At 50.7% G+C, this 14668-nt stretch overlaps 1 protein-coding gene across 2 annotated transcripts in view; it reads left to right on the top strand.

Moving 5' to 3' along the window:
* Positions 1-7431: 7431 nt before the first annotated feature.
* Positions 7432-14668, top strand: part of NHEJ1 (non-homologous end joining factor 1) — a 149359-nt gene continuing 142122 nt past the window's right edge. Inside the window, exons 1-3 of one of the 2 annotated variants that reach the window (XM_050917163.1) lie at positions 7432-7484; positions 10284-10470; positions 11992-12201. In XM_050917163.1, coding sequence (XP_050773120.1) covers positions 10285-10470; positions 11992-12201 — 396 coding nt within the window. In that variant the 5' untranslated portion in view covers positions 7432-7484; position 10284. Of the gene's footprint in view, positions 7485-8272; positions 8582-10283; positions 10471-11991; positions 12202-14668 lie in introns of those variants that run through there. The other variant, XM_050917162.1, reaches the window with a different exon arrangement.

Raw genomic sequence — 14668 nt, 5'->3', positions numbered from 1 at the left:
CGGCCTTGGGGCCTATGGGTCTAAGCGGGGCATTCCGGCCATGGAAGCCATTTGCAGAGGCGTTAGCACGAGCAGCTGTGGAAGGCTGGTCCCCACTCCCTTTGCACTATTCCTGCTACTTTGCTGGAATCAGCGAAGCCACAGAGAGGTCCGCGCTTCGCCTTCCGACCTGTACAATAGCGAGTCGTAGCTCAGCAGAGAGCACCCGCGCAACGCGGCCTTTGGGAGGGGAGAGCTGGCTGGGGGAGAGCTGGCCCGAGTCCAGATTCTGGGGGCAACACCCAGCACTGTTGTGATAAACGGGCCTACAAAGGTACCCGAAGTGTGAGCGCAGCTGTAAAGAGAGGGTGAAAGTCCTGGTGTGTCACACAAACAGTCCTACTCCAACACATGTGGACTGGGAAAGGTGCAAAAGACTGAATTAGCCCAGACAATGAGGCTGTCTGATATCATTCACATTCAAGGCCTGTGTTAGGATCAGGCCTGGTAAACAAGAGCAGCATGAGACTGAAAAGGAATGAACCAAAAGGGGTGTGTCAGATACCAGGCCTAACTGGTGGACAAAATAATGCAGGGCGGGGCTATTCCGCCATCGCTCCCCTTTGGGGTCCTTATACAAAGAGACCATGGGGAGAAAAATTGGCTGCTGGAGTGAGTTTCACCATGATGGCTGCCTGCTCCACCATCTGCTGAGGCCCCGTCATCCTGGTCCTGAGAGCTGTCCTGAGCAGACCAGGCCAGAGAGCAGGACCCAGATGACTCTCCCAGCTCCAGGTGAATCCCAAACACCATGTGGGATGTGAGACCTCCCTCCCATGTGTCCGTTTCCTTCCCCTCCTTATTTCTTCTCTTTTCCATCCCTCTCCTTCTGCTGTCTGTCCAATAAGCATCTGGCTTAGCTGGCCGAAGCTGTATATTTTGCAACACTGCCGGGAGCCTATGACCCGAAAGAGGCCACTGAAAGCAATGCCTTGAACAGCCTGATGCTGGTACGAGTTTGCGAGGTCTCAGGGTGGCTGGTCAGCCTGTGGGCTGCGCCTGTGTTTTTCCAGCAGGAAAGTTGGAAGTGAACATCAATGCCAGAGACAGAACGAAGCTGCATCTTCTCCCTTTGCTGTTCTTGTCTCTTCCCTCTTGTGTGTGTTTGTCCTGTTTTGTGTTCTAGGAAACAGGCTCAGACTTCACCAGCAACAGTCACAGCTCAGGTAACTTCTCTCTCACACGCCATCCCACCCAAATGACAGTTACCACCATCCTCTCTTGCAAAACTGGGTTACGCTGCTCAGCCAGGGGGTGGAGCTGTGTGTAAACACCGTATTGAAGCTGACCTGAGCCACACCTAGCAGAGCAGTCAAGGAGCTGACCATGAACACAGCTGGGATGTGTAGAACCACAGACCCAGAGGGTTAGAGGGAACTGGTCATCTAGTCTAACCCATACCAATGCCGGACTTGTTGGGTCTAACCTATCCCAGACCAGACGGCTCCAGCCTCCTCTCGAAAACCTCCAGTGAAGGGGCTTCCACAACTCCCAAAGCATCTGTGCCACTGTCCCACTGCTCTTACGGGGAGGGAGTTTCTCCTGAGATTGACTCTAACTCTGCTCTGCTGTCGTTTGAACCCATCGCCTCTTGTCCTGCCCCTTGTGGCAAAAGAGACCAACTTTTCTCCATCTTATTATTGCAGCTTTTCAAGTATCTGAAAACCCCTGTGATGTTCCTCGCAATCACCCCTTTTCCAAACTGAACATACCCAGTCCCTTCAGCCTTTGCTCGTACGGCTGCATTCCAGCCCTGGGATCATCTTTGTCGCTCGCCTCTGGATCCTTTCCAGTTTCTCTACATTCTTTCAATACATCGGTGACCAAAACTGGTCCCAGTTCTCCAGCTGAGGCCTAACCAGTGCAGAGGAGTAGGTCTATCCCCTCCCGTGACTTGCAGGCTCTGCCTCTCTTAATACAACCAAAAATTGCATTGGAGTTTTTTGCAACAGCATCGCATTGCTGACCCATGCTGCGGCTGTGATCCACCATGACTCCCAGATCCTTCTCAGCAGCGCTGCTGCCCAGCCAGGTCTCCCCCAGTCTGTATTTGTGCATTTGGCTTTTCTTCCTAACATGCAGCACCTTCCGTTTGGCTTTGGGGAATTTCATGTTGTCGTCTCTAGCCCAGTTCCCCAATTTATCCAGATCCCTCTGAATTCTAGCTCTGGCCTCCAAAGTGTTGGCAACCCCCCAGCTTTGTGTCGTGTGCAAATCTGATCAGTCTGCTCTCTAGTCCTACATTCAGGGCATTGATAAAGATGTTAAACAACACTGGATCCAGAACAGATCCCTGTGGAACCCCACTTGAGCCCTCCCTCCAACCTGACATCAGTCCATTAATAGTGACGCTTTGTTTGTGGTTGTTTAAACAATTACATGTCCACTTAATGGTAATTCCAGCCAGCCCGCATTTCTGAGAATGTCGTGTGGGACTGTGTCAACACCCTGGCTGAATTCCAGGTATATTATGTCCACTTCATTGCCCCATCCTCCAAACCAGTTACCCTGTCAAACAAGGAAATCAAGCTGGTTTGGTATGATTTGTTCTCTGTATAAGGAAGCTCTGTAGCCAGGCTAGATCTGGTACAGAAGAACATGTCGATCTGAGACACTGTCAGGTAAGGGGAGGTTTCCTCTAAAACCTCTCTGCAGCTAAAGGGAACAAGGGATGTTGTTACAATGAAAGCCTTGTGTAATTCTTGAGAGACAAGCTGGGTGAGTCATATCTTTCATTGGATCGACTTCTGTCGGTGAGAAAGACAGGCTTTGAGGCTTACACAGCACTCTTCTTCAGGTTATGTAACTTCCCATTGTGATGGGTTCCCCCCAGGGTGCCGCTTGGAACTGGGGTCCCACTGAGCCTGCCCATCCCATCCGCCTGGGTTCCCCTTACTCTGTGCTGCTGTGACTGGCTTTGAAGTTCCCTTCTTGCACACACACAGGTAGAGACACACCTGCTGCCGCTAACTTCACACAGATGCTGAGATCAGCTCTGCCTGGGAGAGCTCAGCCAAGGAACTGCCCAGCACGCAAGTGCACAACCCATCTGGAGTGTAAACCCCAAATTGTATCATCTTGTGCTGCACAGAGAACTGCACAGTGTAAGCTCATTGAAATTTGCCCCCTCTCTCAATGTGGAGAGAGATGCAACAGCTTTGTGCCCCAAGTATGAGTTCCACACTGGCTTAAGAGACAAAACACAAGTGTATTAACTACAAACGGTAGATTTTAAGTGGTTATAAGTGATAGAAACAGAGCAAAGCAGATTACCTTAGTAAATAAACAAAAAATGCAAACTGAGCTTAGCACACTAGATAGGTAGGATATAAATTAGCAAATTATCTCACCCTGAGTGATAAACAGGCTGGCAGATTCTTAAGGCACAAGTTGCCTTGGCTTTCCCAGGTTTTCATATACAGGCTAAAGATCCTTCTAGCCTGGGACCATCACTTCCCACAGTTCAGTCCTTGTTCCTCAGGTGTTTCCAGGTGTGTTGTTGTAGGGAGAGTGAGGACCCCCCATAATGTCATTTTCCCCTTTTATATCTGGAAAGCTCTTTTGCTGTGACCTGGGTCACACAGTTCCCATTTTGTAGTGCTATCTCTGAGAGGTTTCTATTGTAATCCCTATGCTTGTGTGCCTTTCCTCAATAAGCCAGTAACATTGTTTGGCCTTTTTACTGTCGTACCCGAAAGGCTGCTTGTGGCTGTTTTCAACCTCACAACATGTTTCAGTAACACATACATAGCTAAACATCATACAACGATAGCACATACAATCCAGCAAAATGTTACTCTCTAGCAGATCAAAACTTTTAGAATGACACCTCGTAAGGCATACTTTGTATAAGGCATATCCTAATTACATGGCAGTGGTGAATATTGGGGTGTCAGGGTGTCACACCCATTTCAGAGGCCATAATTCTTTTTCCTTCTTTCCCCGTATCTGTAATGAAAGGTTAAAATGACGTTTACTGGTGTGTTAGCCATGGTACTAAGCAGGCTGAGGTCTCTGCACTCCAAACCCCAAACCTTGTTTAATGCTGGGCAGTGAATGCCTTTCACTCTTTGGGCTCATTTATTCCACTGAAACAGCATTTGTGTGATTTTTGTGTGTGTTACGAAATGGCTACGGATACAAATGAAAGTGAATGACAATAACTCAGAGCCAGAGAACAGGGCATGTGTCAAGTAGTCAGCCTGGACTTAGCCAGATCTCCATTTCTGGGCCCCAAACTCTGCTATTGGCACCTGCCAAATGGAGACCAGCATTTGAAAACGTGCATCTGTGTTTACAGGAAATAGAAGGGGGAAAAAAGGCTTTGAGGGTAAAAGGAGCCGCTTGGTCCCATCTAGCCCCTCCAGAGTTGACAAAGAGCAGAACCTCTCCCATTTAGAGCTATATAGACAGGACTCTAGCTCTGTGCCCTGACCCCATTAGCAAAGCCTGTCCTTGGGTGAGGTCCATTGTTCTCCATTTTGGATGGATCCTCTGAACAGAAGCAGTTTCTACTGCAGTGCGGCAAGCAAAAGCAAATAAAGAACTTGGCACGCAGGACGAGAGAGGGACGAGGGGGCAGATGCAGCGAAGCTCCTTGGAGTTCTCTGGGACTAAGAACATAAGAATGGCCATAATGAGTCAGACCAAAGGTACATCCAGCCCAGTATCCTGCCTACCAACAGTGGCCAATGCCAGGTGCCCCAGAGGGAGTGAACCCAACAGGTAATGATCAAGTGATCTCTCTCCTGCCATCCATCTCCACCTTCTGACACACAGAGGCTAGGGATACCATTCCTTACTCATCCTGGCTAATAGCCATTAATGGACTTAACCTCCATGAATTTGTCCAGTTCTCTTGTAAACCCTGTTATAGTCCCAGCCTTCACAACGTCCTCAGGCAAGGAGTTCCACAAGTTGACTGTGCGCTGTGTGAAGAAGAACTTCCTTTTATTTGTTTTAAACCTGCTGCCCATTAATTTCATTTGGTGACCCCTAGTTCTTGTATTATGGGAACAAGTAAATAACTTTTCTTTATTCACTTTCTCCACATCACTCATGATTTTATAGACCTCTATCATATCCCCCCTTAGTCTCCTCTTTCCCAAGCTGAAAGGTCCCAGCCTCTTTAATCTTTCTCTGTTCTCTATCCCTTTTTTAATTATTCCTAACGTCCAGTTTGCTTTTTTGACTGCTGCTGCACACTGCGTGGACATCTTCAGAGAACTATGCACAATGACTCCAAGATCTCTTTCCTGATTAGTTATAGCTAAATTAGCCCTCATGATATTGTATGTATAGTTGGGGTTATTTCTTCCAATGTGCATTACTTTACATTTATCCACATTAAATTTCATTTGCCATTTTGTTGCCCAATCACTTAGTTTTGTGAGATCTTTTTTAAGTTCTTCACAGTCTGCTTTGGTCTTAACTATCTTGAGGAGTTCAGTATCATCTGCAAACTTTGCCACTTCACTGTTTACCCCTTTCTCCGGATCATTTATGAATAAGTTGAATAGGATTTGTCCTAGGACTGATCCTTGGAGAACACCACTAGTTACCCCTCTCCGTTCTGAGAATTTACCATTAATTCCTACCCTTTGTTCCCTGTCTTTTAACCAGTTCTCAATCCATGAAAGGATCTTCCCTCTTATCCCATGACAACTTAATTTACAAAGGAGCCTTTGGTGAGGGACCTTGTCAAAAGCTTTCTGGAAATCTAAGTACACTAAGTCCACTGGATCCCCCTTGTCCACATATTTGTTGACCTCTTCAAAGCCCTCTAATAGTAAGACACGATTTCCCTTTACAGAAACCATGTTGACTTTTGCCCAACAATTTACGTGTCTGACAATTTTATTCTTTACTATTGTTTCAACTAATTTGCCCGGTACTGAGGTTGGACTTACCAGTCTGTAATTGCTGGGATCACCTCTAGAGCCCCTTTTAAATATTGGCGTTACATTAGCTAACTTCCAGTCGTTGGGTACAGAAGCTGATTTAAAGGATTTAAAGCTCAGCGCTCACAACCCAATTACTGAGGGACACGTCGGCTGTGCTAGGAAGAATACCAGAACTGCAAACATACCTCCTGTCCTGCTACCATGCTGAGAAGGAATCTTTGTTACCCACCAGTTTAGCACCCAGGCTGCTGGCGCCCCTGCTCTGCATCAGTCCCAGGGCCCAGTTGTGATTCCCACTCTGCTCTGAGTGTAAGTAATTGGGTACATGTTACATGATTTAGTCCTGCAATTTCCACACACATTCCTGCCCCCAGTACTGATGTAGTAATGAATAATCATCTCCCCTTTTGTTCTGAGTGCCTCTTATCCCCAAAGACCTCATATCTAATACATATGGATCACCCAGACATCACTGAAATTTATCCCCCTCTGAGGTAGATGGCAGCAGTTCTTTAACAGCACACAGGAATGCTACCCAGCAGTCTAGGGTAGGAAATTATGAACGCTCGGAGGGTGCAGAGGAAAGTGCGAGAGGGATTTAATAATGCAGAGTGGAAGTGCACAAGTTGGAATCGGGCCAGGATCCAGAGGTAACATCCCCTGGGGCAGGTGCAGTCCCCTTTAGACTGTCACACTCCACGGGAGTGGGGCACACACTTCCCAAATGTCATTACAGGGGCTGTTACTCCTTTCAGTCCCAAAGTTACCTCCATTCCACACAACCTTGGGGCTCCCCCCTCCCGTTTGTTGTTGGAAAATATTCAGGTCAGAAACAAAGAATCACGAAACTGGCATTAGTCAGCTCCGGTTCTCCAACCGCGTCACGCCCAGTCAGCTGGGGGCTCGCCGGGCACAGATAGGTGGCACATGGGCTGGCAGGATGGGAACGGCAGCGATGCCAAGGATGGAGGTGGGCTGCCACGCCCTGCTGAGACTTAGGCGTGATAGATCGGGCCTGGAAGGCTGGGAACCGCTGCACCCAGGAGCTGCACGTGGCACTGCACTTTTCGCGCAGGAACAGCCTTTGTTCCTGTCCCCCATTTTGGGCCTGGGCAGGCTGAGCACGTGCAGCGTGTGCACCCCAGTGGGGGAACGGTCAGCAGTGGGGCAGGGCCCCGTGGTTCCGGCTGGAGACCTGGGATCCGTCGCTGCCCTGCCAGGCTCCCTGTAGGGCCAGAAGAACGGCCCTGGTGGGTCAGACCCACGGTGCCCCCCCAGCCCCGCGGCCTGCCTGCGGCCGGTGCCGGACGCTGCAGGAGCGCCCCGTGGCAGGCAGTTCCGCAGGCCCCGCGCCCGGGTAAGCGGGGCAGGCCCGAGCCCGGAGGGGGGAGGGTGGGGGCGCGAGGGCAGCCAGTGCGCGCGCCTGGCCCCGCCCCGGCCCGGCCCCGCCCCGCCCCTCCCCTCCAGCAGCGCGCGCGGGGGCGGGGGGAGTCTCCTCCTCCGGGCGGGCGGCGCCTCACGCGGGAGCCGGCGGCGCGCACGGTACGGCGGGGGCGGGGCGGGAGCTTGGGGGGCTGAGGCGAGGCTGGGGGGGTCGGGTGAGGTGAGGGGAGGGGGCTGGTGAGAGGTTGGGGGGTGAGGTGTGGGGCTGGGGGGTGAGGGGAAGGGAAGAGGTTGGGGGGTGAGGGGAGGGGTTTTGGGAGGCTGGGGGTGAGGGGAAGGGAAGAGGTTGGGGGGTGAGGTGTGGGGCTGGGGGGTGAGGGGAAGGGAAGAGGTTGGGGGGTGAGGTGTGGGGCTGGGGGGTGAGGGGAAGGGAAGAGGTTGGGGTGAGGGAGGGGTTTTGGGAGGCTGGGGGGCTGGTGAGAGGTTGGGGGGTGAGGGGAAGGGAAGAGGTTGGGGGGTGAGGTGTGGGGCTGGGGGGTGAGGGGCGGGGGTGAGGGGAAGGGAAGAGGTTGGGGGGTGAGGTGTGGGGCTGGGGGGTGAGGGGAAGGGAAGAGGTTTGGGGGGTGAGGGGAGGGGTTTTGGGAGGCTGGGGGGCTGGTGAGAGGTTGGGGGGTGAGGGGAAGGGAAGAGGTTGGGGGGGTGAGGTGTGGGGCTGGGGGGTGAGGGGAAGGGAAGAGGTTTGGGGGGTGAGGGGAGGGGTTTTGGGAGGCTGGGGGGCTGGTGAGAGGTTGGGGGGTGAGGGGAAGGGAAGAGGTTGGGGGGGTGAGGTGTGGGGCTGGGGGGTGAGGGGCGGGGGTGAGGGGAAGGGAAGAGGTTGGGGGGTGAGGGGAGGGGTTTTGGGAGGCTGGGGGTGAGGTGAAGGGAGGAGGTGGTGGGGGCACTGAACTCCCGTGGCCTGTGGAGGCCCCCCTGCTCTCCCACTCCCCACCCCCATGTGCGTCCATGGACTGGGCATTTTTCCTCTGAAGGCCCATTTGAACAGGAATAGAGGGGAAGGAGAGTTTAAAGCAGTCTGAATAGCAGTCACTTATGTGACACCCACTCACTGAATGCTGCGTGTCATTCTGGTCACCTCAGAAGAGAGTAAAAAGACTGTTCGTTGGAGGAGAGAGACGACTAAAAACATTAGAAATCCATGATACGGCCACACCTTGAATCCTGCCCCGTCTCAGAAAGATACATTCGAATTGGAAAAGGTGCAAAGAAGCCAAGGGCAATAAAAGCGATTAGGGGATGGCACAGCTTCCATATGAGGAGAGATTTAAAAGTCTGGAACTGTTCATTTTAGGAGGGTGATGACTAAGAACAGAAGAACATCCACACTGGATCTGACCAATGGTTCCTCCAGCCCAGTGCCCTGTCTTTGATAGTGGCCAGCGCCAAATGCTTCAGAGGGGATGAGCAATACAGGGCAATTATCAACTGATCCATCCCGTCATCCAGTCCCTGGCAGTTGGAGGTTTAGGGATCCCTGCAGCATGGGGTTGGGTCCCTGACCGTATTGTGGGGATGTGGTAGAGGTCTATAAGGTGATGGCTGGTGTGGAGAGAGTGAATCGGGAAGTGTTATTTACCCCTTCACATAACACAAGAACCAGGGGTCACCCAACGAAGTTAATAGGCAGCAGGTTTAAAACAAACATGAGGAAGGACTTCTTCACACAACACACAACTTGTTTAACTCACTGCCAGGGGATGTTGTGAAGGCCAAAAGTATAACTGGTTTCAATGCTCTGATAGTCCCTAAACCTCCCAACTGCCAGAACCTGGGGCTGGACAATAGGGAATGGATCATTGAGTAATTGCCCTGTTCTGTTCATTCCCTCTGAAGTGTCTGATCCTGGCCACTGTCAGAGACAGAATATTGACACCTCTATCAATGCCGAGAACATCTCCTAGGAAAAAAGCAGACGGAACTTGGATTTCTAATGAAAAATAATCCTCAGAACTTTTTTTTTTTTTTTAAGAGAGAGGGCAGTGGGACCCATCCATTCTCGAGCCATCCTTGTCCTTCATAAAGACACAAAAAACGGCACAAGCCGATACATTTCCTTTGCCAGTCATCTTTAATACTCAAAGCAGGCTGTGGGGATTGTAGGTCCCAGCATGCAATGCTCCACAGTTGGACTAAAGAAGAGAATTGTATGCTGAGAGTTGTAGTCATTTTACTCTTCTGGGGCTGGTTACTATGAAACACAAACCCCTTCACCTTATATGTGATATTTTGATCCAGATTTGTTTGTCCTATATCTCATGTGTCGTGGCCCTGATCCCTACTGTGATTCAAATAATAGTTTGCTAGTGGCCCATCTCCTCCTCCCATTTTGTCCTTGTAGTGAGATTATAACTCACTGTTTGTGCTGTCAGGGTAGCTCCTGTGATTGGGCATTCACAAACACTGGATTGTGATGTGCCTATGGGATCTGACAGGAGGAGAAGCTGGGAAGAAAATGCTGGGCCAAGTACAGAGATTTCAGAGGTCATCATTAGCACTGCCCATCTTGTTTCTCTGAGAACCAGCAGTGCATTATTTATTTTAAAATGGAATAGCAACTGCAATGCAAAATGGCCAAAGAATTGTCTCCTCTGGGCAGGCCATTCATTCACGCCTGTAATGGTATATTTCTCCAGCCCACAGGGCCTGTTACCCATCTTATGAGCTGCATATGGAAGGAGCTGAGGCCAGGCGTCACTATGAAATGATGCTTGTGTTCAGAGTTGGTTTGGTATCATCAGCTGCAGGCCTCAGGGCTAGTGTGAGCCAGTGGGGATGCAAAGGCCTCTGAGAGGCGCACGTACGCTTTCCTGGAGCATGTTCTCTCCAGGGAGTGGGATCTGGTGGAAGTTGTGCTCTGCCTTTGCTGAGTGCTGCTGTCTAAGCCTGTTTGCTCTCTTGCAGGATGGAGGGCTCTGAGGATCTAGATAGCAGCCTCCTGACACAGCCTTGGGCTTCAGTTTGCATTGGTGAATCCACTTTTATTGCCAAGGCTTGTTTCAGAGAAACCAGCTACGTCTTGCTGATCTCTGACCTCAGCAGTGTGTGGTACGAGCGTGCAGACACGGATGTCATTGGGAAAAGATCCAAGGTGAGTCTGGAATGAGTTTTGCAAAATCCACAAATCCCCTTTTATGCATAAGCCTGCTCACATTCCAGCATGAGTTTATAGGACGTGCAGAGGAGTGATGACAGCTTCAATAGGACTAGGGTAGAAGGCCTTGATGTGGGAAGCCCTACACAGGTCTGCTGATTCCTCTCCATTCTGACCTACAACATTTCCTGCTATGCTAGTCCTGGGCTTCTGCACCCAGTCTCTGCTGATGCCCCTCAGTCCTGATCTGCAGCCTCCCTTCTATTTCAGTCCTGGTTTCCTTCCCCACAGCTCTATCAGTGCCCCTCAGTTCTGAATCAGCACCTTTGGCTGTTCCAGTTCTGGATTCCTCCTCCTCAGACACTGTACCAAACTGGTGGTCTGTGATTCTGAGAGATATTGCTTGGGGTGAGGCCATCAGACACATTTCCCTTGTAGGCTGGGATGGAAGCTTGTTTCCAGGGGTGCAAGGCCAGTGCACTAGCAGTGTCTCACTCTGGCAGCCTGTCCTCCTTCCCCCATCTTTCTGGTGATTGTGATGCCATAGAATTGGGTATGGCCATCAAGGGAGAGACGACTGTTAGCTTTAGTGGCCAGATCAGAGGCTATCAGCAGCTTCCTCTTCAGGACTGCTCCTCCAGGGATGCTACCCTGGCAGTTTCCACAGCCTCAGTTACATGCTCGTTTTAATGATGTCACTTACATCTTCTGTAATTTCAGAGACAGGCCAGGTAGCACAAGCGACCGTCTACCTCTCTTGTAGGTCCCCTCTGTGTCCGGGCCAAGGGGCAGATGGGAGCAAGGCCTGTTTAGAGCCTCTTGGGGGAACTGTTACCCCGATCACTGGGCTTAATGTTAGAGTATTTTATATTTTGGCGTCTGCTGGGGGGTGGATGGTGATGGGCAGAGTCTTCTTGGCTACTGCCATATACTACAATGGCTGCTTTCCATTTATCTGTCTTAGCAGGTGGGCTAGGCTGTAACAGTTTCTCAGCCAGCCTGGAGCAGCTGAGAGGTGTCCTAGCACAGGAGAGCCCTGGGGTGGTAATGGGAGGGCAGTGGGATATTGGAGAAGGCATCCCAGGAGCCACATGGGGATAAAATTTCATTATGCCCTCTACATCCTGCCCTTTCAAACTCCACCTGCCCAGAGCTGGGGATCTGGTGGGCCAGGAGGGAATGCCCAGATCCCAGGCGTTACGGGCATGGGGAGAACTGGTGAAGAAAGTTCTTTGTCGAACATAGACCAGATGGGTGTCTGTTGCTCTCAGTCCCGCTTGTTCCATTGGAGGCTTTGTTCTGTATTGGCTAAGGGAAGGTGAAGGAGGATGTGTGGCTAAGCTGCCAGCAGTGACAGTCCCAAGGATGGACTTTTAGAGCGCGGAACCCTGGACAGAATGAACTAGGATGGACCCTATTTGCTGGGGTTTCTACACGATCAGAGTGAGCCTAACATTGGGGTCTCCAGGGTGCCTTGCTGCTCCCATTAACTGCACCTTTCCATTTGGGCTTTCCCAGGAGCTGAACAAGCGGCTGACAGCCCATGTGTCGTCTTTCCTGAATCGCTTGAGCAACTTGATGTGCCCTTTGCTGGAAGGAAGGGAGAGTGACGCCAATTCCTTCTCCTGCCAACAGACCGTCAGCAAACTCATCATCCATGTGAAAAGTGAACTCTCCGGGCTACCCTTCTACTGGGATTTCCACTGCCCTGCGGCTGCTGTGGAGATGGTGAGGAAAGGGCTCTGCAATGTGCCATGTGCCTGTCCCTCCTGCTGAGACGCTCAGCAAAACTAGCCAGTCACTGATGGCGAGGGGCTGCAGTGGGTGGCGGGAGCTGAGTTAATTGATTTCAAAAAATCTTGTGGAGGCTTTGGAGTTACCAAGGTGTGCACTAACTGCCTGCATCACCTGGTCTGACCCTTGTTCCCCTCCCCTGCTGTGTGACACAGCCACTTACTGCTTCCTGCTCAGGTCAGACTGTCAACTCCACCAGCCAAGGGCTATCTCTTAGGGTTGCCAACCCTCCATGAGTAACAAATATTTAATAATGGGCTCTTCAGCCTAGCAGACAAAGGTAGACTACAATCCAATGGAACACAAGCCATGTATTAAAGTTTAGTCTTTAATTAAAGATAACGTCTTGTGGTGAAACCTCCAGGAATTTGTCCAACCTTCCTATCTCTGCCTGTGTGTGTGCTGCACCCATCACAGCAGGACCCTGACCCTGCACCACAGCAATCTCAGTAAGCCTAATAATAAAACAGTGCAGCCAGTGGGAATGAGCACCACGCTGAGTGTTAGAAGGGCCTGAGTTCTGCCACTGGCTCTGCCACCGACTCATTATGTATTCTTGGCCGAGTCACTGCTTTTCTCAGTGCCACAGTTTCTCCTCCTGTGGGAAAGAGAATTCACCCCTCCCCCGCCTCCCAGGGGTGTTGGGGGGCTTCCTGAGTTGGTGTCCATAAAAGCCAAGTACCCTGCTTAGTCTTTCTAGGGATAGGAAAGGAGCTGAAGAGCTGCTGGGGCTGTGTAGTACTGTTCCCTAGAGCCACTCATAGATACTAAGGCCAGAAGGGACCATTGTTGAGTATCTAGCATAGGCCATAGTGCTGCCTTGTATTCATTCCTTGCGTTAATTATCTGAGTGACAATAGCATCTGGAGGCCTCCTCCAGGAGCAGGGCCCTGCTGTGTAGGGCTCTGTACAAACACAGGGTCAGAGATGGTCGCTGCTCCAAAGAGCTTGCCATCTAAGTGAGATACAACAAGTGGACATAGCAATCAAAGGGAGCTGGGACAAGGATAGTCATTAACATGAGCCAAGTGGGTATTGGGGGGGGGCCCACCAGACCACCTGCCTGGAAGAGGGAAGGGATATGAAGATGTCCAGGATGGCTGCTTTATGGACTAGCTTAGCTCCCTGTGTATGGGTCACCATGGAAGAAAGTGCAATGGGACTTGTGGGCGAAGCTGGTGATGAAGCCTGGCATCGCTGGTGGGGTGGAGTGGTGGGGTTGCATGATGAGATACAAGCGAGGAGGGAGGAGCAGAGAGAGGCATATGCTTCGTTCCTTAGGTTTCGATCTTGTCCTGCAGTCAAACCTCCATTGGAACTCTCAAGCTAAGCAGAGTTTCCTAGTTTCCAAGGCCAGAAGTGACCATTATGATCATGTAGTCTGACTTACTGTCCAGCACAGGTTGGAGAATGCCCCTCACAATCATTCCTAGAGCAGATCTTCTAGAGAAGCAGCCAGTCTTGATTTAAAAATAGTCATGGATGGAGAATCTACCATGTCCCCAAGTAAGTTGTCCCAGTGGTTGATCACTCTCCCCCATTAAAAATGTACACCTTATTTCCAATCTGAATTTGTCTAGCTTCAACTTTGAGCCATAGGATTGTATTTTACCTTTGTCCGCTAGACTGAAGAGCCCGTTATTAAATGTTCGTTCCCCATGTAGATACTTACAGACTGTGATCAAATCACCTTTTAACCTTCTCTTTGTTAAGCTAAATAGATTGAGCTCCTTGAGTCTGTCGTTATGAGGCAGGTTTTCAAATCTTGTAATCATTCTGGTGGCTCTTCTTTGAACCCTCTCCAATGTAAGTTAATAAGGGCCAGGTCTGGGACGCAAGTCCTAGTCTAAGGAATGGGGTGGCTGGCTCAGTAAGGAGTAGGGCCCCAGTGTGGTACTAGGTGGCATGCTATGCTGCAAGGAGTGGGAGTGGGGGTGCTCTGTTCTTGGATCCAGTGCTGACCCCAATGCCTTTGTGTGGTGCTAAGCAATGCTCTGCTGCTAGAGGTCTGTGTTTTGGTTGAAACATAAAACTGAAACTCTGGCCACCTGGTAATGAAAGGTGCTTTGGCTTTGCAGCTCACAGTCCAGCTCTTACAGAGCTTCCGAGTGGCTTTGTTCTCTTCCCAAATCTCCTCCTGCAGTTTCAGCTGGGAATCAAGGCTTGCCCACTTCCTGCCAAACTGTTTTGCAGCACTGCTTGATGTTGTCTTATTGGAGGCAGCTGATTCTTTGGTGAGGGATATGATTCCAGTCTGTGCTTTTATGTCCCTTGACCTTTGTACAATGTTCTGTGTACCTGCAGATTGAAAGAGGCTGTCTGTTTGAGGTAATTACTTTTAGTAGGTGGCACCATGCAAACAGCTAGGAGGCTTCAGTCTGAGATTCAAAACTGGGACCAG

Source organism: Gopherus flavomarginatus, chromosome 10 (genome assembly GCF_025201925.1).
Source record: "Gopherus flavomarginatus isolate rGopFla2 chromosome 10, rGopFla2.mat.asm, whole genome shotgun sequence".
In the NCBI taxonomy this organism is placed as follows: Eukaryota; Metazoa; Chordata; order Testudines; family Testudinidae; genus Gopherus; species Gopherus flavomarginatus.
This window is presented reverse-complemented; position numbering and strand designations above follow the sequence as displayed.